The 25,138-nt window shown below is 37.2% G+C and overlaps 2 protein-coding genes across 2 annotated transcripts; one reads left to right on the top strand and one right to left on the bottom strand.

Moving 5' to 3' along the window:
• The first annotated feature begins 388 nt into the window (after positions 1-388).
• Positions 389-1,756, top strand: LOC122001945 (glucan endo-1,3-beta-glucosidase-like). The gene is made up of 2 exons (XM_042556938.1): positions 389-619; positions 713-1,756. Exons 1-2 carry the CDS (start codon positions 511-513, stop codon positions 1,516-1,518), a joined length of 915 nt encoding a protein of 304 aa, XP_042412872.1. The 5' UTR covers positions 389-510; the 3' UTR covers positions 1,519-1,756.
• Positions 1,757-1,783: 27 nt separating this feature from the next.
• LOC122001947 (nascent polypeptide-associated complex subunit alpha-like protein 1) lies at positions 1,784-6,577 on the bottom strand. Its single transcript, XM_042556939.1, has 4 exons — positions 6,423-6,577; positions 4,169-4,244; positions 2,344-2,474; positions 1,784-2,272 (listed from the first exon to the last, which is right to left on the bottom strand). Exons 1-4 carry the CDS (start codon positions 6,480-6,482, stop codon positions 1,940-1,942), a joined length of 600 nt encoding a protein of 199 aa, XP_042412873.1. The 5' UTR covers positions 6,483-6,577; the 3' UTR covers positions 1,784-1,939.
• Positions 6,578-25,138: the final 18,561 nt, after the last annotated feature.

Raw genomic sequence — 25,138 nt, 5'->3', positions numbered from 1 at the left:
TTCGTTTACAACTAAATCGAGTAAATATTATAACATCAATTAAATCTTTTTCCACTAGATAGGATCAGCTGTATGAATCTTTTTATATCATTGAACTTTATCTCCTATTATATCATCATCTATATTTAAATAAATTTTATCTTATTTTATTATTGCTAATCAAGTCTTTTTTAGTCTTCCTCTTCCTCGTTTGATATGCATGTTTATCATAGTTTCACATCGCCTAATTGGAACATTTATTGATCGTCTAAGTACATGTCTGTATCATTTTAAATGTGTCTCTCAAAATTTATTCTCAATAGATACAATTCCGACTTTTTCTTTAATGACAGGTTTGAATATTAATAAATAAAATCTGTCATAATATCCCATCGAATCTATATGACCGGTTTGAAACGCAATACTTGAAACTTTGACTGGAAATTGGAATCCATGGAACACGCTTCAACCACAAAGCTGAGGACAACGACCGTCAGCGATCGGTCAAAGCCTTGTCTCTATTTTTAATTTATGTATCATAAACTTTTCTTCTCATCCAGAAATCAATCCTATATTCCTGTTGCCGTGATGATTGCTTTCGTTGCGCTACTGGTTTCGACTTTGATTATAGCTCCAGCTAGTAATTCACTTCCTTTTCTGTCTCTTTCTCTTTTTTTGATTTTGAGTTGTCAAATTTGGTACTTGATTGGACTTTTTTTACTCCGAATTGCAGGTGCGCAGCTCATCGGAGTTTGCTATGGCATGCAAGCTGCCAACCTCCCCTCGCCAGCCGAGGTCGTAAACCTCTATAGGTCCAACAACATCTACAGGATGAGACTGTACGTCCCTGACCAAGCCGTCCTGCAAGCCCTCGCCAATTCCGGCATTCGACTCCTCATGGACGTCCCGATGACAGAGCTGCAATCCCTGGCCACCAGTTCCTCGGCCGCCATGGATTGGGTACTGAGCAACGTGGCCGCCCACTGGCCTAGAGTCACCTTCCGCTACATCGCCGTTGGAAACGAGGCGGTCCCGGGTGATCTTGCTCAGCACGTCCTCCCAGCCATGCGCAACGTCCACAGTGCTCTAGTTACGGCCGGCCTTGCCAGCCATGTCAAAGTCTCCACCGCGGTCGGCGCCGAGGTCCTCGAATCCTCCTTCCCGCCCTCCGCCGGCGCGTTCTCTACAGACGCGAGTACATTCTTGAGCCCGATAGCTGCATTCTTAGCCAACACGAGTTCCCCGCTCCTGGTTAACGCTTACCCGTACTTCGTATACGCCGACAACTCCGCCCAGGTGTCGCTTTCCTACGCTTTGATGAACGAAACCGGCACAGTCGTACAGGACGGTGAATTCGCGTACACGAACCTCTTTGACGCGATGATCGACAGCGTCCACGCGGCTTTGAAGAGGGAAGGCGTGCAGCAGCTGGCTGTGGTGGTGTCGGAGTCTGGATGGCCGACGGCAGGAGGATACGGAGCCAGCGTGCTTAATGCGCAGACGTATATCAAGAATCTGATCAGGCACGTCGGAAGATGAACGCCGACCAGCCCGGGCAAGCTCGAGGCGTATATTAATGGGATGTTCGACGAGAACCTCAACTCTCCGGAAGTGGAAAGAAACTTCGGCTTATTCAAGCCAAATATGGAACCAATTTACCCACTCAATTTCGTAGGCGATAGGCCAGAATTTGATGGGCAATCAGAATCCATTTTCAGTGGAAACATTCGACTTATCGTGAGCCTACATGTTCCATCTTGATTACACAAGTTGTACTATCTAACCATGAAGCAATGCTCTGAAATTGCAAGCAAAATATGAAAAATAAACAAATAAGCCAGTTCATAATAGCGCGCAGTATTTGGCGTACTCAAACAAACGTTGATCCTCACAGAAACGTAAACTAATAAACTTGCGTTGATATGGTCTAAAGATAGCTCTCAGATAAAGATTTCATAAGCTAGTTTGTAAGTTCCATGATGGCCGTCACAATATCACCTTCGGCAGCTTTGAGCGCTGTGACAGCCTTAGACCTGGAAACCCCAGCCTGGGTCATTACCAGTTCGATGTCCTTTGGCTCCACGTCAGTCTCATCGACCTCTTCGTCATCCTGTGCGATGGCAGATGGCTCAGGTTTTGATATCACGTGGCTCATATCTGGGGCCTTGAACTGCTCAGCAGCTTGAGTCTGCAACTGAGAGCTTAGGTCCTCAATCTTTGCTTCTCCAAACACGACATAGGTGTCTGATGTTGGACTCTTGAAAACATCAGGTTTTGATATGACAAACAATATCTGGAGTGACAGAATAATCACCTTAAAGTTCATAACAAATTAGAAGAAACAGTAAGAACTGGTCGACTTACATTCTTGCTCTTCTTTACTGTTACACGGCTGACGCCAGGTACTGGCTTCATACCAAGCTTCAGCATAGCCTTTCGGCTCTTTTTCTCACTCCTACTTTGTTTTGACCTTCCAGAACCATCTCCTTCTTGTCCTGTATAAATCGTCGCAGATGTCACTTAAAATTTTAAAAGATAGATATATTCATTAAACATTAAACAACTTCATTTCGGTTGACAATAACAACCGCAACCAGTTTTGAAGATCTGATCTGTAACATGCACCGTAACCACTGAAGATATTTAGAAAAAAAGTAGACTAAAAAGAAAAGCCACATGCTTGTCAGATAATGAAGTTCATATGTTTAACATGAATTTAGTAAATGCAAAAAATATATAATTGAAGATCTTAAGTCACACAATAACTATGTAGAAAAATGGCTCAACGAAAACTGGAAAAATAAAAAAAAAAGTTTTAAAGGTTTTTATAGTCGGGTTGTAATATTACGGCCATGTTTTAACTTTATTGTAGCACTAAGAAGCTAAAAGTAAAATTGTTTTGTCAGTAAATTGACGAGTCATAAGGAGTATTTACACAGCAACCAGCTTACCATTTTATTAGTCTTTTGAGAAAAGCAAAGAGAGAACACATAACTATCTTTTATGAAGCAAGATTCTACTCTACACTCTACAATAAGCTTATATAATGAAGATATTAGTGAAAATGTAAAGTTTAATAAATCTCAGAAAACAAAAAATGAGGGAGAATCACCATAGCTCGAGAAAACAGCTTAAGGGAATCGCAAGCCTTGCATAAAAAAGAATAGTGAAGCAGGCCATTATATAAAATTGGAGTCAATAACAGACATTAAAAGCTGTGTAATTAGTTACCTTCTAAATTTATGCCAGAATTTGAGCATCAAGAAGAATAACTATACTTTCCCACTTCTTTCACTAAATTATAAATATCAATCATGCATATAACTATTTTAATTAGAATCAAATTAAATGGAATATTTACAATTAGTATACGAAATTAGACATTACCTGCCAAACATTAAAGAAAGTTTAGTTTCAAATTTATTCTATTTCAGCCACTTGAATTAATTGACAAAACAATATCTTTTTTGGGAAAAAAAAAATCCATGTACCAATTGTTATAGATGATTGATTTAGAAGAGAATGTTGAAATGACTAATGTATAAATGCAACATGTAATTGAATTTGAAAATTAATTTTTTTTATACAATAAATCAACATGGTTCACATAAAAAAAGAACAAATATAAGATGGAAAATGAATTCAAAAACACTAAGGTTTATGAGGAGATTTGTACTAGTTATGATTTTATTGACAAAATAAACTCTCAAGTTGAAATTTATCACATTAAATTATATAAATAAATATAAATGTTTTTAAAATACAATTTAAGTAAGGAGTGCAAAACCATCTTTAAAATGATAAGGTACACCAATTCCAACATTTCTGCCATCTAAACACCATTCCATTATCTAACCAGTTTCGCATCAGAGCCTCTGAATTATCAGCTAAGGCAGTAAATGAAACCAGAAACTGGACTAGCACAACAATCTGAATTCCATGAAAATTCAAGATGGATTTATGACAAGTGGTTTAGAGGAACAAACCACAGAATGGAGAACACAGCCTATATATGCTGTCTAGTGTCCATTTTTAATTTGAATAAAAAATACAACAAGTATACCATAATAGAATATTATATATACTTAAAATACATGTCCAATACACACTATGTTTTAGCCACACCAGAACCTCAGAAGTCATAAATGCTAAAAAAGAATAATTATTGGAGCAGCGAGAGTAATGATACCTTCATCTTCTTTATCATCATCGTCATCATCATCGTCATCATCTTCCTCATCATCCTCCACAAGTGGTTCATCATTCTGTTACAAAGGTTGCAATAAGCTCTCTTTAAGGCCCATTAATCAAAATATTTAGATAAATGTTGTTGGTAATAGCACAAAGTATTTAGTAAACCTAACTAACTAGTATCTTAATCTGTTTATGTTTTCTTGTTTAATTGCAATAGCAAGAAGCTGTGTTACTCCCAACTATTTGGGGTACTACCTTGTTTTAGTTGTTAGCAACAAATCTATAGCATCCAAATTATCATATAATCTGTCATATTTATTTGATGGAGATGAATTAGGGAAGAAACAAAATACTAAAATAGTTTAATAGTGTGTTTATTTGGATGACATAAGAGGGAAAAGGTAATAGATTTATTTGTCAATTTCTCCAATATAAATCGAGATCAATGAATTTAACTCGACCAACTCCTCCATTTTATTTCCACCCAAGTCAGGATGAAAATAAAGAGGGTACCGAGTCCCAAATAAAAAACAAGCATATGGATGTAACATTAATTTCTTCCTTTCAGTTGTCTATAAATTGCAAGGTTGCCAAAAGTGATGAGTATGAAGATAACGCAATCCAATTCTTTATTTTTTTACCTCATTTGAACTCATACTTTCTATCTCACTTCCACTCCATTATCTTGCTTCCATTTTTTTCACCCATCTTTTTTTACTTGAACAGAGACAAAAGGAGGATAATAATATTATAGACCATATTTATATTTAGAAGCTCAAACTTGCCTTTTCTCCACTTGTTCAAGATTTGAACAAAAAAAATTGGAAGATTTGGATGGATTTAAACTCTTTCCTCTCCTCTTCCTTCTCAGTAAATAAATGAAATTACTAGTTTTCAGGTCCTTTTCTTTCCCTTTCTACTTTTTTTTTTTCCAAATAACACAGCATAAATACAAAGTTTACCAATCAAAATATATCGCACATCAATCTTAAGGGGTCTTCAATCAAAGCATGGGATCAGGCTTTCTTAAACAGACTAGGTAGCAACAAGGTTGATGTTGGACAACCTGAAATTCTACAAGCTAATGTCTCACATACCTATTCAAGAAAACTAAAAATTTTCAAACAATCAGACCAGAAGCCCACTATAACATGTTTACACTGGATAGTTGCCCTCAAAAGTTAATGAAGTTCAAGTTTCTATTTTACTGGAGTTATAATACTACAAATACAAGATTTAATACCTAAGCAGTGGGATATAATAAAAGTTACACAAGACAACTTCATTGAAGCTAGTGAAATGTACTTCCCTTAGAATTGAAATGATCATGAAAGAAACCAATAAACTGAAATATGAGATTGCAAGGTGCACATAGTTTACAAGTCACAATTGCTACAAGCATCCTGTTTTGTTTGGAGTGAATCTTGATCAGTTACTATGGATCCTAGAACAAATTGACTAGTCAATCCACCTCAATTGATAGCAATTTTATAGATGAGCACTGAAGAATGTAACTGACACCAATCATATACAATCATTAGTGGATCTCACATCTCACCGTGTATCAGTGCATAAAATGTGAACCAACACCTTGATAAAAGCCAATAAGTGATTGGATGTCCAAGACATTTGCACAAGAAGAAACATAACAAACGTCACCAAAATTGAAGTTTTCAGTGCATAAAATGTGAACCAACACCTTGATAAAAGCCAATAAGTGATTGGATGTCCAAGACATTTGCACAAGAAGAAACATAACAAACGTCACCAAAATTGAAGTTTCGTGATGGGATGATGAAAACAAAAATTAAAAAAAAAAAATATGAAGGCATAATCTCATGCTAACAGAGTATCGACGTAGAAAAAAAATCATCATCATTTTTACCATTTCGTGTGCCTTGTGATTCTTAAAAACCCCCCAAAATTACCGATGCATTTATGGTTGACCACAACAATAACAGACAACGAACTACGACAGGTTACGAGACTTACATGCCTACAAATCAGAAAAAATTTTAGTAAAGGAAGCTTTCCCCCCGTTAAAGTACCAGATCAATTAGATGTAGTATGTATCCACAAAGATCTCGTGCATTTTCACAATATGGTCCGATTCAGGACGACAAAAGGTCGTATCTTCAACAATTTTAAACAAAAGATTCAAACAAGAACACTTAGATCAAAGCCCAGAAGAGTCTATAGTACAAAGAATGGAACTTAAAAGCGAACAATAAAGGTATTTAGTAACTCACATCGAATTTTTGCTGCTCGAGATGAGCGGCGAGGAGTTCCTCTTGTGTTTGTGCAGTCATCGTGATCAGACGGAGATAGAAAGGGAAGCGGCTGCTGGAAACCCTAACGACGCACGCCCAAGATGCCCACTCGCTCGAGCTTATAAACGTAGTTTGCCGACCGTACTAAATTACTAAGTTGCCACTGATTATTTTTCAACAAACCTTTCGTGTAAAAAATTATAAAGGCATTGTTTTTTAGTTATTCTCCAGAAAACACCTAATATTAAATTAATTATGGGATAAATGAATGAAAAAGCTGTGAAAAAAAAAGGGAATTTGATTGTGAATTTATATTGAATCAAAACTAATGAACATTGTGAATATCTACGAGGAGAGACTCTCTCTCTAGGTGATAGGCGATGGCATGTAAGGATATAAACATAGTACTTGATGGTACTGAATTAAGATGACTTGTATGTAAGTACAATTTGTTCGTATCAAATGCCAGTTAGGGTAAAAAATTTCCAAACGGATCAACTATTTTTTTGCCATCCAAATGGCTGTCATTCAATGCAGTTGAGTGATGGAGTTCCTACATAAAGAGGTTGTTGTGACCTTGAGCAAAGGGGCAGATGCATAAGCAAAAGAAATATAGAATCCTTCCACTTTTGTTCCCCTCGTTGTTTTTCTCTGTCATGCATTCAGCTCAACGACGCTATTGATGATAGTGTTCGGGTACTAACTCAATTTACTACAAATAACCATTGTTTAATTTAGGGGATGAATCTATTTTAAGAAAATTACGTCAAACTCAATCTCAGTATCCCAACTCGACATTCTTCAGATTCAGAGGCGACCCACTCAGACTTAGCGACTAGGTAGTCGAGTGATGCTACCACTCAGTGTCCTCTTGGCAACTCGGTTAGCTTGACACTTAAGAGCACTCGGCGTCTCGACTCGACAGTTATCAACCCTTTTTTGACAACACCTGGCTTCCCACTAGAGTTGGGAAGCACTCGGGCCGCTCAAACCTCGTGGCATTTGAGACCACTCAGAAGCACTCGACACTCCGCCAATGACATCCCACAAGAGCTCGTACAATCCAGTAGCTCATCTCAACCAGCCTAGTTTGATAGTTTAAGATTATCCGTTTAAACCACGTTAACAGACATAAGTTTGAATTTAAATTCTAGTAATTTTCAATTTCCTGCCACTCCTGCATCAATCTTTGTATAAGATCATTAATATTAAAAAAAAAATTGTTCTAATACCCCCTTTATACTTGATCGATCCAACTATTATAATATAAAGCAACTACCTAGATAAATGATTAGGTTGAACCAATTTAAGGTCGTGAGTTTTATAAGTCATTCTCACTCACCTCTGATCTACAAGTGTTTTTCTTGATCGCTCTTGTTTTGGTTTATCATTTAAATGTTTTTCTTGATATCTCCTGTTATTGTTTTTCATCATCCTTTCATTGTCATGCTTTCTATTTTCATTTATCGTCATCCTTAGATTTTCATGCTTTCTCTTGTTCTTTATCGAAAATCTATGAAAAGGTCTTTAAATGTTTGTTTACTAGCTAGCATGACGCTTTAATCGGTTTAGGGGTCTTAAGTCGTTTTGAGGAGCATTTGAAGGCAATGTAACAAGTAAGCATAATATTAGATTAACTTAATATGCATCCTAAGTTATTTGACAATACCCCCTTTATTATCGTCGAATGCTCATCCCCGAATGGGTATATGATCCGCTCGGTCTCCATATCCGGCTTGGTGACCCGCGACTAAGGCCGTGAGTTCTTGTACTCGGCGCTAGGCCAGCGTCTGTTGCTGTTGTTGCTCCAATATTTTTGTCGCCTGTGCTTGTATCAGTATATCCAGTTCCTCCTTTGTGAATGTCACCGTAGTGAGTCGTCCAACGTCCTCTATCTTCATGTTTCGGATTCAAACTATGTTCCCACAAACGGTGCCAATATGATTATGTCCGAAAATTATGGAGATGAAATATTGGGGATCTGGCTGCTGTGTTGACTGGAAGTAAACCATACACCGATCTACAATCACAAGAAACGTCAGTGCCCAGCTAGGGAAAGAGTTCTCGATGTTGGCCCTCCGATGCTCAAGTTAGTCACTGGCAAGAGGAAAAAGAGGACGAAATAGTAATGCAAGTGTAAATCGTAAAAAATGCATACCTCTGCCGATGTACGAACCTCCCTTTATATAATGCCCCTGGTGGGTGACGTGCACACTTTTCAAGACGTGGGCATGCTCTACCATTGGTCATGGACACGCTCTCCAATTGGTCATGGGCACACCCTCCAATTTTTTCTTCGTATGATCCGGCTATTGACCGTGCCCCGTGTCGGTGGCACCATCTCCCAAAGGTATATCCAAAGACACGTCAACATTCTTGCAGTTTGACAGAGCGGGATAATTGCTCGGCCAAGTACTCCTCTAATCAGCCAAGTACTCCTCTGCTCGGAAGGACTCGACTACTCTTCCATGCGACGACAAGTTTCGATAGTATGTTCATGATCGACCGGAATAACGCTCCGGTCATCTCCAATCTCCTTTGCTCTGTGACAAACTTCTAGTAATCTTGGCTACACGGGCGCTTCGTTTGGTCGACCCCTTTGTCGGTCAGGAAACACATGCCCGGTCGGCCCCTAATGTAGGGCTTCTCTCAGCTTCCCTTTGGTGGGCCCATCGGTCCTCTAGCGTTGACCTCTTTGACTTTGACCTCCACGTGGACTGCTGTCTTCCTCCTTTGACCCATACTTAGTGGGCCCCTTTTATCACCGCATCACTATGAAAATTATAATAAAGCTTTAGTATAAAACTTTTAAAGTAATTAAAAAAATCTACAAGTTTATTAGAAGGCAGAGTTATTAAATTTTGTAAAGTATTTTGAAAGAAATTTTAAACCTTTTCAAAAAAATTTCAAAACTTTGAAAATTTAATTTGCTAAAACAAATCATTTAGTAAAGTTGAAATTATGAAAGAAGCTTAGAAATCATTGTGCTTCAAGAAATTTAGCTAAGCAAAATAAGTTTGAAATCATTTTCAAAATAGTTTTCAAACAAAGGTTTGCCAAAAGTAATTTTTAAAGTGTGATTTTGTAAAAAATGTTTTGAAAAGAGTTTTTCAAATTTTTATAAAATATTTTCAAAATAACTTTTCAAAATAAAAAATACTTTTCAAAATACTTTTATTTTCAGTTTTAAAACATACATTTTGAGAAATTATAAGAATTTTTTACAAAGCAAGTTTTGTAAGGAAGTTTTAAAAGTAAAATTTAAAAAAAAAAAGTTTCTCAAACCAATTTATTTTGCAAAGAATTTTTAGCTATTTTTCAAATAAAATTTACAAAAGGATTTTTCAAAGCAAATAATTAACTAAAACATTTTAAAAATTGAGTAAGTTTCAAAATTCTCTTTAGTTTGCAAAAAGGAGCAAGAAAGGAATTAAATTATTTTGAAAGTAGTTTTCAAATGTCCTCCCCTAAATCTGATATATTTTTTAAAAAATAAAATATTCATCTAAAAATTATCCTTAAATATTTAACTGTTAGTTACTATCTAATTATCAGAAGATAACAGTGTTCACTTAATTAGTTAAGTTAAGTACTAATGTCCAGTTAGAAATTATTAAAAAATGGCTACTTAACTTAATCAATGTACTGTTTGTATTTTTTGCCCAGACTTATGGTGATGCATTGATATACGTATCTGAAGTCCAGACAATAGACCAACATATGTCACACCATTCTAAGCTTTTGAATACACAATCAAGGTAGACCTATAGGATCATGCTTTCTAGGGGATTATCTTAGACTAAGGTCAAAACATATTTTTACATACTAAGAAAATGGGAATTTTTAGAAAACATAAATAATGAGTTTTCCTAGAATTTTCAAATTACTTGAAAAACATATCCTACTCTAAAAAGGAATTTTCCAGATTATCAAAATAAAGTGGTCAAAAAGTAGTTGAATATATAGATCAAGTCAAGCAGATACACAATATATATGTGTGTTGAATATAATCAAATATGGTCATCATCGACAGGTGGAGGTAAAGGCTGATCAGTCACTCATAAAACTTGAAGGATCAACTGCATTTGTAGGTCTAGCTGCCAAAAGCTGGTAGTCATCTCCTCCCATAGATATATACTAGTGAGAGGTGAAACCCTCCGAGACTGTCTGCCGAATCTATGCGGAAGACTCCTCAAGTCTAACAAGCCGGCCTCTATAGAAAAGCGAAGTTGAGGGTTGGGTTAAAGTCAGAAGAGGTCCAACAAGCTCCTCTATCGTAATGCAGGCATCTCCTCCCCTTCAGTCGGAATGATAGGTGGCATATCCTCCTCGGGCTCATCTGGTATGTCTGGCTAAGGTCCCACTCTCCAAGCCAGTCCCCTTGAGCAGTAATATCTATATGCACTAATGCAAGCTAACGCTAACCAATCTCATCATATGCACTAAGGGAAGTGGACGTACCCCGGGTCATATCTACTCTTTTAGTCAAAAATATGGAAGTTAAGACAAGACAGTAGGGCATATGACATGTTGCCTAGTGATGAGACTGGATGCATGAATGACATTCTAAAATATGTATAATGCAATGTTGATGTCTAGGCACTGCATAAAGAAAGAAAGAGTGGGAGGGTTGTATCATTGCAACATCACGAGATGTGATGGACAAAATATAGGTGATCAAAACTCGATATAGGATATAGTCCTGAACCCTAAGAGAGAGAGACCTGAAGTCAGTCACAGTGGGTTCTTTCTCCTCCCCAAAGAAATACATATGGATAGTATCCAATATAATATGAGAGTAGGGTTTGCCAAATGGTAAATCCCTACTAGGGTAACACAAAAAAGGGTATGCAGACCTCTTAAATCCTAAACTATCATACAATAGAGTGGGTGAGAACTTAAAGTCCTTACCACCTACTCTGGTGGAGTATGTCAGGTCATCAATCTTAACTAGATTGTTATAAAATTGAGCACATAAGTCTAAGTTTACTGAATGACTACAACAAACTAATCTATCTAACTAATAATAGTCTATAACTTCTATAATAGGGGTACAATATCGGGTAAAGAATGACCTACTTAGAAACCTAGATTTTATTGCAATATATGAATGCTCGAGGAAATCTAGCCTAAGCCACCCAGTAGGAAATCTAGCATTAGCAGAGGGGATACTACTCGAACTGGCCTAGGATGGAATAACATTTCATCGCTTCTTAAAGTGGTTTATACATGCAAACATTCAAGAAAAAAAATATACAAATAAAGAAAATAACTATATAGATCTAGTTAGAGGGTACCTAGGAGGCATTATTGGAATCTTGGAGAAAAAAGTGGAGAAAAAGGAGGAAAAACTTGGTTAGAAGGCGCCTTGCCGTGATTAGTTTCTCAAATAGAGAAAGTCTCTATTTGCTATACAAATCTGGGTTGAAGGCACTTTCAAGTCAATGGAAGGCACCTTCCATGCATTATGGATGGTGCCTTCAGCCGACTGAAGGCACCTTCAGTTGGTTGAGCGGGAATTTTTCCCACCCTTCTGAGGGCGCCTCCGACTATATTGGAGGTGCCTTTGATACCTTTTTTTAGTTTTAAATTTTAATTTAATATTTAAGTTAAGTTAAAATTTGATTTCAATTTAAGCTAAGTTAATTTTGAGTTTAAATTTTAAGTTAATTTAATTTTGAGTTAAATTTTAAGTTTTAATTTTGAGTTTAAATTTTAAGTTAATTTAAGTTTAAGTTAAGTTATGCCTTAATTTATTATTATTATTATTATTATTATTATTATTATTATTATTATTATTTAAAAGTTAAGTTTTGTTTCATTTTAATTTAATTTAATTTTAATGTAATGTAATGTAATTTATTTTATTTTATTTTATTTTATCTTATTTTATTTTATTTTATTTTAATTAAAATCCTTATTGATCTCACCCAATGTATATTTTTGATCAGGGGAACCTATAATTTTGTGAGATGAGTTAAGTTAAATTTTAGGGTTTGGTTAACTTATGTTAGATTCAAGTTTAACTTTGAGTTCAACAAGCATATATTCTTTGGATAAATGTCTAAGCTATAGTGAGTCACTTGGACATCACTAGAGTAACCACGCCTTCGAAAATTTTCAAATAGTTTTGTCCACTGAACTTAATACAAAACTTTGGACTAACCAGTTAGGATTAGTAAGGGGCAGTTCAGTTAGTTCTACTAAGATAAATACACCAGGTCGAAGTCATATCTTCCTAGACATGCATAGACAGAGCTTCCCTAACGTACTATGATTCAAAATTTCTTCAGTTCCATTTATCAAGTTAAACTTTTATCCCTTTTTAATCTAGTCCTATTTGCACAGCCGGGTAAATTATTATTTTAGAGGTGCCAACTAATTTGGAGTCTCCCCTTGAATTATTGAACTTTGGGTTTAGGCTTTAGGTTTGTGTTAATTTTCTTTATAGTTATAGTAAACTTGGTTATAGTTTGAGTTTAGATTAATTTTGTATTTATTTAGTTTAGGTTTAGTTTTTGATTTATTTGATTTGATTTTATTCTTTAGGTTAGAATTTAGCTTAGAAGGTCTAATTTTTGAAATTAAGGTTGAGTTATTTGGTTTATTTTGGTTTGGTTTTAGGTAGTGTATTTTATTTTTAGGCACATAGTATTAATTGAGTCTTACTTACGTGGTTAGACACACTTTCAGAACCCAAGCTTTAGTTTGATTCTTAGTTTGGGTGACTAGAGATATAAAGGTCTTATTAGTCAAGCTAAACTTGTATCTGAGTCCGTACTTATTGTACACAACTCTTTGTGTTCCAAGTATTATATCTAGGTACTTGGATCTGGTTGTGAATTTTTCTAATAATTCTTTTAGATTGGTTACTTCAGTTTTTAATTTAGAGTTTTCTTCCTCAAGTCTTTCAACTTGAGTTGGGTTAGTGTTTTCTGTTTGGGAGTTAAGTTGTTCCTTAAGCTGTTAATTTTCCTTAACGAGTGTGTTATTTTATTTTTTAAATTTAATTAACTATTTATTAAGATAGATAATAATTTTAAAGAATTTTATAGTTAAAATAGATTGTACCTTGTCGGAACCATCGGAGACGAGTACGGGCTTGTGGCTCAATTTGGGTTCAGTCCCATCTTCTGATTCACTTTTCGATTCTGGTCTGTATGCCATCAGCACGAGGTAGATGGTGAGCTTCAGTTCGTCTCTATCCGATTCTTCCGCGGATGATTCATCCTAGGTTGCCTTGAGAGCTTTCTTCTTTTTGAGACTCAGGCAATCATGTTTGTAGTGTCCCTTCTTGTTGCATCCAAAGCGCGTGACACTTGCCTTATTGTTGGGAGTGAACTTGATCTTATGGAGATCCTTCTTGGTGAAAATTTTCTTTCTCATAGTGAACATCTTCATACTAGGTTCACTAGGTGTTCTTCATCGTCTGAGCCTAGGTCAGACACATTTTCTGGTTCTGGGTTAGTTCTAGATTTCTCTTTGGATAATCCTACAACAAGAGCAATACCTTTCTTGATGGGTTTGGCATTATTCTATTCGTGCATCTCTAATTCATATAATTATTTGTCTAGTTTAAATTTAAATAAATTTCTTAAAATTTTGTAGGCATCCACGATGGATGCCCATAGTACATTTCGAGGAAATATGTTTAGAGCATACCTTATTAGATTTCGGTTCTCCATTTGGTGGTCGATTGTGCGGAGCCCATTGAGGATGTCCTTGATTCTCACATGCAACTGACTTGCAGTCTCTCCTTCTTGCATTTTGATATGAAATAATTTATTTAAAAATAAATCTCTTTTAGTTACCTTTGCATCATTAACCCCTTCATATAGTTCTATAAGCTTGTCCCACAGCTCTTTGCATTCTTGTGTGGTCCGACACAGTTTAGCTCCTTATTTGTCAGACCACATTGAATTGTGTTGAGGACCTTGAAGTCAATTTGGGTCTTCTTCTTCATCTCTGGATTCTAATTTTCCAGATCAATTAGATTTTCAGTGTTGTGGTCGGATAACGCCTTGTATCCTTTGGTGATACTGAACCACTGGTCGAAGTCGATTTTCAGGTATACTTCCATTCATCTCTTCTAATAGAGAAAGTCATCTTCATTGAATAGCAGGGGACGAGCGGTGCTGGATTTCTTAGTTTGGGATATTAATTTTTTTGCAAAAGAAATAGAAGAGAGGAACTGTCCCAAGACTAGATCTTGGATTACTAGGGTTTGAGATAAAAAGAAATATTGAAGACTCGAGTGGTGTTGCACCAACTTCAAGTTAAAACTGAACGAAAAATAATTATCTGAAGAGGAAATTTTTACCAATTCAAATAAGATATAAAAGATAGAAATTTGAAAAGAAATAAAGTGATTCCCCCGACTTGATAGGTGGTTGCACCAATTCAGAGCAAAACCGGCTCTGATATCACTTATTGGATTGAGACACATGTGAGAGAGAGGATAAATCATGTGGTTTTAAAAAATATTTTTTTCAGTTTTAAAAGATAAGTACGCAGCGGAAAATACACGAAAACAAAAGCAAGTAAAAGGCTCATATTCGATTTTACTTGATTCGAAACCTTCGGCGACTCCTACTCCAAGACCCAGGTCTCATGGACCTATCGACGGGTAATCCACTAATAACCTTTTCTGGAACTATCTAAAGAGAGGATCAAATACAAAAAGAAATAGGACAAGTGTAACACGCTACACTTTCCTTTTTAACAAAAATTAAGTACATAATTTAAATTATCGTTACCCAACACTTTTCAAGGATGATTGGCTTTGGCTCAGTGTTGGATGGCTCCTCAGCAGTGATCAGACATAGCAACATCATATTCGAGCAATAGTGGTAAGCCGAAGTAGTCGGAACTTCAAATAAACGCGTAGAAGTTTGTAGAAGAGTTGTGTCAGAAGCCTTGGTCGAAATGCTCTTTTATTGAGCATGGAAGGCCCCTTCCATAGCCTTGAAGGCGCCTTCAATGTACAAAATTTGATCCCGAATAGCTCACTCTTTATCGGTGACGATGTCTAATTTTATCCGATAGAAGGCACTTTCCAAGTCTTCGAAGGCGCCTTCCATAAACAGTACTCAAGGCACATTCAAAGTTCCCAAAAGTGCCTCGGGTACTATTCACCCGAGCCACTTTGTGATCTATTTGCCTTGCAAAATGTGTTAGTCCAACACTAAAATATTTAACCTGCAAAATAAAGTTAGTACAAATAATAATAAGTAGTAACAATTAGTTCTTGTCCTTCCAGGATCAGGAACTAGCTAAGGTCTTAGTTTAGGAATTCAAAATAGACTTAAACTGGATCGATGCCTATTGTTCCTTTAATCAGAATGTGTCCTCACTGAATCACTCCCCTCTAGTGACTTACCTTCACTTACCAACTTGTAGTTTATTGACTAGCCTTTTGACCCACCGGGTTTTCATGCCAGTTGTCAGGTCCACATACCCAACTAGATTTCAGTCGGTTGTCAGGCCCCATGGACCCAGCCAGACTTTCCGCCATATATCAGGTCACCCCTTTGACCTATCTGGGCTTCACACCAATTATCAAATCCTCATACCTAGTTGAGTTTCATCCTAGCATCAAGTCCCTAGACCCGTCAATCTCTGCACACTCGATAAATGTATTAGATCACAATAACATCTAACTTAACTTACTTATCATTCATCAAAATCCGAGTTAGACCGTTAGTGCAAATTGCACTAACAAAAACTTCATCCCTATAAATAACCATGGGAAAGTTACGAAAAAACTTGATCGGATGAGAAGAAATATCCTTAGCAGAATTGTTTTGGCAAGGAAGAATTGTGTAGGATCATAGACGTGCTAGAAGGGGGGGGGGGGTGAATAGCACGCATTGCTTCTTCACTCGTTTCATAAAATACATAGAATATGTAGCAGAATAAAGAATGAAAAGACAAGCAACACTAACAAGCTTTCTTTTATTTGGTTCGGAGCCTATGGTGACTCCTACTCCAAGGCCTACGATCATTGATCGCTTTCGTTAGGCAATTCACTATCATTTCGGAAAGCTTTACAAAAGAATAATACAAGTATGAAGCTTTACAAATATGAAATACAACTTGTTACCAACGACTTGATGAAATCTATCTTCTGACTTGATAGTCATTGGATCAGCATTTAGATGTTGTCAGAGTGCACGCAGTTGTTTGTTCTTGATCTCATCAAGTGTGTTGTTAAAGCAACTAGTCGAGCCCTCCTTTTATAGCCAACCCAGACCTAATCCAAATCCATTGATCTTGGGATCATGTTTGACTTGCCATTTATCTGTCGATCGATCCCCTGGTTCGGTCGACCAATCCCACCTAGATCAGCCTCGCTTCCCGTCCAGATTCTACCGCTTCGGATAAGCCTTCGTTCGGTCGACCGATCCCGCTGTTCGATCGACCGATTAGCCGTGATCTCTGCCCCGATCAACTCGGCCTGATCCAGTCATCTCTTATCCTTGGTTCGGTCGACCAAACCCGAGGTTCGGTCGACCGATCCCCTAGTTAAACCTAGTCCACTGGCTGGAACTTTGATCTTGCTGCTTGGAGGTTTGGTCGACTGAACCCAAGGTTCGATCGACCGATCTCGGTCAAATCTAACCCTGCACAAAGTGTTAGTCTTCTGTAAAATAGAGTTAGCACATAGCAGATAATATGTAAATAAATAGCTTTGAAAGCCTTCAGACTGTCTGGTTCTGACTTCGAATTTCCTTCGAAAACCCTAGGTCAAACCGACGTTTACTGTTCCCTCACTGGGGAGCATGTCCTCACCTACTCCTCTCAGGAGAGATTACCTATTGCTAGACTGATCCTCCAGACCAATTGGACTTTCCGCCTAGGGATACCACCCCGTAGGGTTTTCCATGACCTAGGGTTACCACCCCCTAGAACCTAGGGTTACCACCCCTAGGATTTTCCATAGCCTAGGGTTACCACCCCCTAGGATTTTCCACAGCCTAGGGTTACCACCCCCTAGGATTTTCCACAGCCTAGGGTTAACACCCCCTAGGACTTAGGGTTACCATCCCCTAGGATTTTTCACCTGCCTAACTACAGCTAGAACTTTCTATCACCTAGGGTTACCACCCATAGGACCTAGGGTTACCACCCATAGGACCTAGGGTTACTATTCCCTAGGGGTTTTCACCTGCCTAGAATCCACTAGGACTTTTGCCTAAGACAACTTAGATCTTTCCTGCAAGCTCAATCAACCTTATTAGATAACAAGACATCTTAACTTTTGAATCATTTGTCATTATCAAAATACAGGTTTGATCATCTGGTGCTTCCTACATCAACAAACTGTACTTTAAGAATCTCACCTTTCCCACCATCATATCAACTTCCAAGGATTTCTGTAAGTGGACTTATTATGCAAATTATAAGTTCTGAAAGTGATAGTTTTATTTCCTGAAAATTATTTTGTTACACTACTATTATTATCAATTACTGGAGATTACTGATTACTGTCATTACTGTATTTTGGGATACTAAATTAATTACGAACTAAATGGTAGGGATACATATTCTGAACACTTCTGATTTCTGAACTACTTCTGATTTCTGACCTCTTCTCTAAGAGAGATAATTTATCTAGAGGGTCGATATCAGCTTAAGCCATGAGGAACATAATTTAATTTCAGTTCCTATGTATATTTTCATTTTGAGTTAACTGTTATTTCTACTGCTGAAAAATTACTTCTTCTCAAAATCTTCTGTCTATTCTCATATTAATTACTTCATCAAAATTAATGGAAGTTATAAATAATTCTCAAATTCATGTATTAACATAAAAATCTTTGTTGATATTTTGTCTATTCTTATAATAAAAGTTATATTTTTATGAGTTGTAAACTACTATTGATACTTTGTGTTTCAATATCTTCTAATTCAAAATTTAAACTATAGTCTTGAAAAAAATCTTAGAAATTTCATATAAATTATTTTTAGTGTTTTATAAATAATAACCAGATTATGAGAAAAATTATCTTTAAATGGTATTAAAACATCATAATACATAACATTTCATCTAAAATATCTAATTTAAGTTTAAGATATAAAACAAATAAAATAAAAATAATTCTCTCATTTCACTTTCATTGCAAATATGTAGAAAGATAAAAATTTGTTGGCATTATATTCATTAAAAAATAAAGTTATGTTACAAAATTCATCATAATTAAATAAGAAGTATGATAATAAACATTGGAAAATTCTTAGTTATATCATTAAATACTTTTAAAGTTTCATAAATACTACCATATTATTTAGTCTAGTGTTCTAAAAATCGACATAGGTGGCCGCCTAGGCACTAGGTGCTAGCCACCTACTCTAAAAATATACTAGTTAATCACTTAGGCGGCCTTAGCACCTAGCTAGGATTAGACGGTCATAGGCACTGACTAATTGGTCGAATCGTCTAGGCACAACAGAAAGAGTGAAGAATTTTTATAATTTTTTTAGTTTGGACTTTTAAATTTAAAGTTCAATTAAAAAAATAAATATAATATTTTTTTTTATATTGGGCTTAAGTTTTATAAATCCTAAACTTTGATCCAACAAGAAAATCGATTTGTTGGTTTGCTCTAGTGGTTAGTACCAAACTTTTTTTTATCGTACTGAGTAATCAAAGCAGGAGAAATCAGAGCAAATGAAAAAGACCACATTTATGAGAAATCAGAGATTTAAAAGGCTGGAGAAATCAATTTGAAAAAAAAAATTATGTTTGATATTTCCTTAACTGAGTGACTTAGAAGCAATTGAATTGAAGGTTGACAATACCTTTCTCATTCTCTCAGCTCAAATTAAAGCCAATAATAATAATAACTTAAATTAACGACTAGAAAGAAGAGACGACACACTATCTACTTGATTACAACCTAGGTAGTTGTTAATCCAAGGGCAATGAAAAGCTCTAAAAGATCTCTTTTGTGTAGGCAGAGAAGCCTTTTACAATCGTTAAATACTCAAACAGTTGCTAGGAAAAGAATACAGGAGTTGATTCATATTTCCTAGGTCCAGGGGTCTTTTTATAGCCCTTGTAGAATCTTATCTGCAGCTTGAAGGCACATCCAATAGAGGCTCAAGGTGCCTTCAAGGGATGAAATTTTATCTACTGAGGATAAAACTGTTGGATCGTAAAGTTCGCTAGAGGAGGGGGGGGGTGAATAGAAATTATAGAAAATTCGTTAGTAATTCGAGTACGTAGTGAAAAATAATAAGCACAAGCTAACAAAACCAATTTTACTTGGTTCGGAGCCTTCTGTAACGACCCGACCCTCTTGGCCCATTTGGCGGCCCATTTGGCGACCTCTCATGTCGTCGACCGTCGGCCCTTATGTCGTCGGCCCATTTGGCGACCTCTAATGTCGTCGACCGAGACCCTTGGCCGTGCCGTTACTCACTAGGACTTTCCACCCCTGGTCAGTGGATTTTTGCCTCCCCCAGGATTCGAACTCTAAACCTCCAGGCTTAAGTATTAGAGTTTATGAATCCTGTTAATCAAGTGAGATATCGAACTCTAAACCTACTGACCAGGGGTTTATTTCACATTCAATTGAGAGTTTCTCAATTGAATAAGTCATCTTGATTGCTAGAAAGTGGGCGGATTTGGTTAATCTATCCACGATCACCCATATCGTGTCATAGTCGTTCGTTGTCTTAGGTAGTCCCGAAATGAAGTCCATAGAGATATCCTCCCATTTCCATTCTAGAATCTGGACAGGCTGCAGTAATCCTCTAGGTCTCTGGTGTTCTGCTTTAACCCTCTGACAGGTCAGGCAGGTACTGCCGTACTGAGCCACGTCTCTTTTCATACCGGACCACCAGAATTCTTTCTCAAATCTTGGTACATTTTGGTAGATCCCGGATGCATTGCATAGGGTGTTGCGTGGGCTTCTTCTAGTATTTTCTTTCGCAACTTTGGGTCATCGGGAACACATAAGCGATCCTTGAGGTATAATATCTCACTGTCGGCGATACGGAATTCGTCGTTCTTTCCCTCTAACACTTCTTGCTTTAACCGCTGGATACTCAAGTCACGAGTCTGCTTTTCTAATACATCATCGAACAACGTCGGTGCTATAGTCAGGGTAGAGAGTTGTCTGGTCACATCTTCAGCCCTATAGCACTGATTTTCCCTGGGTTCCCCTATGAACTTGAATATCAGTTCCGCTTCAGGTTGGAAGACCACTTTTCTTTGACGACACTCGATTGAAGCGCCGTACTTGCTTAGAAAATCCATGCCCAATATACTGTCATAATCTTGCATGTCAAGCACTATCAGATCACAGTAGAGTTCTCTGTCTACGATTCTGATGGGTGCGGCTCGCAGCATATGAGTAGATGGTATTACTTCTCCCGACGGTAGGGTTGTCAAGAATTTGCTATTTAAAGCTTGTGATGGTATCCCTAACTTCCCCATGAAGGGTGTAGAGACAAACGAATGTGTTGCTCCAGTATCAAATAACACATTAGCATGTTGACTGAAAATAGGTAGCTGACCTGTAACCACGGTAGAGGCACTCGCCACATCGTCCTTGGTAAGTGAGAAAACCCTGGCGTTCGTTGTAGTTGGCGGGGCTTCCAATCTCCCTTGGCTAATCAGAGTCCCTTCAATGGCAGCTTGCATATAGTGTAGCTGTGGGGGAACACTTTTGTTCTGGTCATGCTGCTGAAATGGAGTCTGGGACTGGGTGGAGTAGTCTCTGGCCAGATGTCCTTCCCGTCCGCAAATATAACATTTTCTCGTACCCTTGCGACATACTCCGGAATGTTGCTTTCCACAGATGGTACATTGAGGGTACTTAGGTTGCTTATTTGTTGGTCCTCCTTTGGCGTTGTCCCATTGTTTCCTTTTTCCATTAGAGTTTCCTTTCCAACCGGGTTTGGTACTCTGAGATTTCTGCCCTTGCGTCTGTGTCTGATTCTTATTCTCGTTCATCGCCTTTTGATAATGCTCGGTGATCAGGGCACTGCTGACCAGTTCTTCTGTAGTCTGTGGTTTATTAATTCCGCCGGCCACATTTAGTGTTATCTCGGGTCGGAGCATCTTCAGCATCAGTCTAACCCTTTATCTTTCTGTGATGACTAATTCTGGGCAGAGGCGTGCAAGACGATTGAAGCGCTTTACTGCTTCGTTTACCGATAAGTCACCTTGCCGGAACTCGGTGAATTCGTCGTAATGCCGGTTCGTCACTTGCATATGGAAGAATTCTTCGAAGAACTCTGTCTCGAAGTCCGTCCAGTTCATCAGGTTAATCTGTCTCTTAGCCTTAACTCTTTCCCACCACATTCTTGCGTCTCCGGAAAAACAGAATGACACACATTTGATCTTTTCCTATACAGGCCAGTCCAGCAATTCCACAATACTTTCCACTATCTTGAACCAGGCTTGAGCGTCCCATGGCTCACAAGTACCTGAGAAGTTCTCCGGCTTCAGCCTTAGCCACTGTATCAAATAAGTTTCCTGTCGGACCACTGGGGCAGGGGCTACCGGTGGTACTGGTGCAGCTAGTGGTATGACGGGCGCTGTATTCTGATTCACTGGTGGGGTGACATGGTTCCCTTGCTGATTCATCAGGGCAGTGATTACTTGTTGTTGTTCCGTGATCTGACGCTGGAGATCGGTGACTACCTGGGTCAGATCTGGTGGGGTCACTATCTCATCAGCCCGGTTACCACGTCTTCTAGCCATATCTATTTTCATAAATAACAATGAGGCTAGCATAAGTCTAGAGTCATCCCTACTTATATTCGTACACATTAAACATTGCTTATCATACATGAAGAAAAAATCCATATCAGTCATACCTAGGTTCATGGATACTAAAACATTTCCTATCATACATAAAGTAAGTACAGAAAGTTTTACTTGGAGCGGCAGGATGGAGGCTTAATGTGTGTGTAGCGGAAGGGCTAAACCTCGCTCTGATACCAACCTGTAACGCCCGTCCCTCCTGCTAGTAGGGTGCGGGGTTACGTACTTAACCATTTCTATTTCTATTTGCGGAAGCATATATGCATATTAAAATTTCTTTTAAAAATAAAAACACATCAAAATATCTCGAAGTCATACGGACAATAACATAACACACTAGTCCATGTTAACATAACCAAATAACTTAAGCAGGTCTTCATTTGCCTTAGCCGAGCCACCACCACACACATCTCCTTGCCTCTCCTGCAGCTCCCTTAGGTCATCCATTCTTTGCCCTTATCTGTGGTACAAGGAAAGTAAGCTATAAGCACATAGGCTTAGTAAGATCCTTCCCTACTCACAAAATCCATATATCAATGCATAAACACATAAGCATACAACCATAAAATATTATCATCTAACATCATAAGGGTATAGCATGTTATATCATAAATCATAAGGAACATCATGCTAAATCATATCATAAATCCAAATGTCATAGGAGCATAACATGTCATATCGTAAATCATATCATATCAGTTCTTAAATAACATCATGCTGTATCATATCATCAATCATCATGTCCTATAAATCATAAATCGTATCATGCAAGATGTCTTTTAAAACATGGGTCATGTCATATGCAAGATGGTTTAAAACATAGCATATAGTACTTGAACATAATATCATCATGAGGGCCCGGCTTGTACCACATACATACATAAATGCGCGCAATCCCTAGGACAGGGTAGCTAGCCCTGAACCTACTAGGGATCTAGGTCCGTTCATAGTCCGTCGACCTAAGGGCGTACTAAGGAGCCCATCCCTTTACTAGACCCGTTCATAGTCCGTCGGCCTAGGGGCGCTTATGGAGCCCACCCTTGGTACAAGCCATACAAAGTAAAATATCATATCATGGTTCATATCATAACATAACACATCTTATCTTATCATATCATGAGGAGTAAAGTATGCATATTTGGGCACACAACACATGCATGGATCATAAACATACTTAATGAACATGTCATTTATCACATCATAAAACATGCATATTTGGGCACACAGCACATGCATGGATCATAAGCATACATAATGAACATGTCATTTATCATATCATAAAACATGCATAATTGGGCACACAACACATGCATGGATCATAAGCATACATAATCAACATGTCATTTATCATATCATAAACATGCATAATTGGGCACAAAGCACATGCATGGATCATAAGCATACATAATCAACATGTCATTTATCATATCATAAACATGCATAGCATCCGTAAATAACATTTCCTAATTCATCACGCATCATGTGAGACATATCTAAGCTTTTAACTCATAATGGCCGAACCACTCATAAGGAGAAAAATCAAGCTATGGGCAACATGCAAGTGTAAACTCCTAGCTAAGTTTATATCATATTATCAAGAGATACATGAGCATGCTAGGTTAACTTTTTAACTTGTCTAAGCCCTAGTTTTGTTCTTGGCCGAAACATACATGAAGAGGAAACTAGGTTTTTAATCAACATATGAGCATAATCACCTAGCTAAATTCATATCATATTATCAAGAGATACATGAGCATGCTAGGTTAACTTTTTAGCTTGTCTAAGCCTTAGTTTTTGTTCTTGGCCGAAATATACATGAAGAGGAACTAGGTTTTCAATCAACATATAAGCATAATCACCTAGCTAAATTCATATCATATTATCAAGAGATACATGAGCATGCTAGGTTAACTTTTTAGCTTGTCTAAGCCTTAGGTTTTGTTCTTGGCCGAAACACACATGAAGAGGAAACTAGGTTTTCAATCAACATATAAGCATAATCACCTAGCTAAATTCATATCATATTATCAAGAGATACATGAACATGCTAGGTTATCCTTTAGCTTCTTTAAAACCCTAATTTTGGTCTTGGCCGAAATACACATGAAGGGAAACTAGGTTTTCAATCAACATATAAGCATAATCACCTAGCTAAATTTATATCATATTATCAAGAGATACATGAGCATGCTAGGTTAACTTTTTAGCTTGTCTAAGCCCTAGTTTTGTTCTTGGCCGAAACATACATGAAGGGAAAGCTAACTTTAAAACAACATAAAAGCATGAACACCTAACTACATTCATATCACATTATCAAGAGATACATGAGCATGTTAGGTTAAATTTCTAGCTTCTCTAAGCCCTAGTTTTGTTCTTGGCCGAAACATACATAAGGAGAAAGCTAACTTTAAAACAACATAAAAGCATGAACACCTAACTACATTCATATCACATTATCAAGAGATACATGAGCATGTTAGGTTAAATTTCTAGCTTCCCTAAGCCCTAGTTTTGTTCTTGGCCGAAACATACATAAGGAGAAAGCTAACTTTAAAACAACATAAAAGCATGAACACCTAACTACATTCATATCACATTATCAAGGGATACATGAGCATGTTAGGTTAAATTTCTAGCTTCTCTAAGCCCTAGTTTTGTTCTTGGCCGAAACATACATGAAGGGAAAGCTAACTTTAACAACTTTCAAGCATAAGAAAAACCAACCCAATCCCTTAACATAGCATACATATCATAAGGATGTAGTAAACATGGTTAGTTTAGGTCTTAAGCTTCCCTAGATCCTTCATCTATACTTGGCCGAAAGTTCATATTTAAAAATCTAGGTTTTAAGTCAAACATTCAACATGAAAACATTTACTAGCTTCTTATACTAGGGTACTTATCATAAGATCATAAT

Source organism: Zingiber officinale, chromosome 7A (genome assembly GCF_018446385.1).
Source record: "Zingiber officinale cultivar Zhangliang chromosome 7A, Zo_v1.1, whole genome shotgun sequence".
Lineage (NCBI taxonomy): Eukaryota > Viridiplantae > Streptophyta > Magnoliopsida > Zingiberales > Zingiberaceae > Zingiber > Zingiber officinale.
The sequence above is the reverse complement of the archived record's forward strand: the minus strand, read 5'-3'. Positions and strand labels throughout refer to the sequence as shown.

Bases quoted from the DNA above. Each gene is read 5' to 3' on its own strand.
- LOC122001945 (XM_042556938.1), top strand. From the start codon at position 511: ATGTATCATAAACTTTTCTTCTCATCCAGAAATCAATCCTATATTCCT. The intron at 620-712 runs GTAATTCACTTC...TCCGAATTGCAG, and splicing joins TTTGATTATAGCTCCAGCTA to GTGCGCAGCTCATCGGAGTT.
- LOC122001947 (XM_042556939.1), bottom strand. From the start codon at position 6,482: ATGACTGCACAAACACAAGAGGAACTCCTCGCCGCTCATCTCGAGCAG. The intron at 2,475-4,168 runs GTATCATTACTC...CGATTTATACAG, and splicing joins TGATGATAAAGAAGATGAAG to GACAAGAAGGAGATGGTTCT. The intron at 2,273-2,343 runs GTAAGTCGACCA...CTGTCACTCCAG, and splicing joins CAGTAAAGAAGAGCAAGAAT to ATATTGTTTGTCATATCAAA.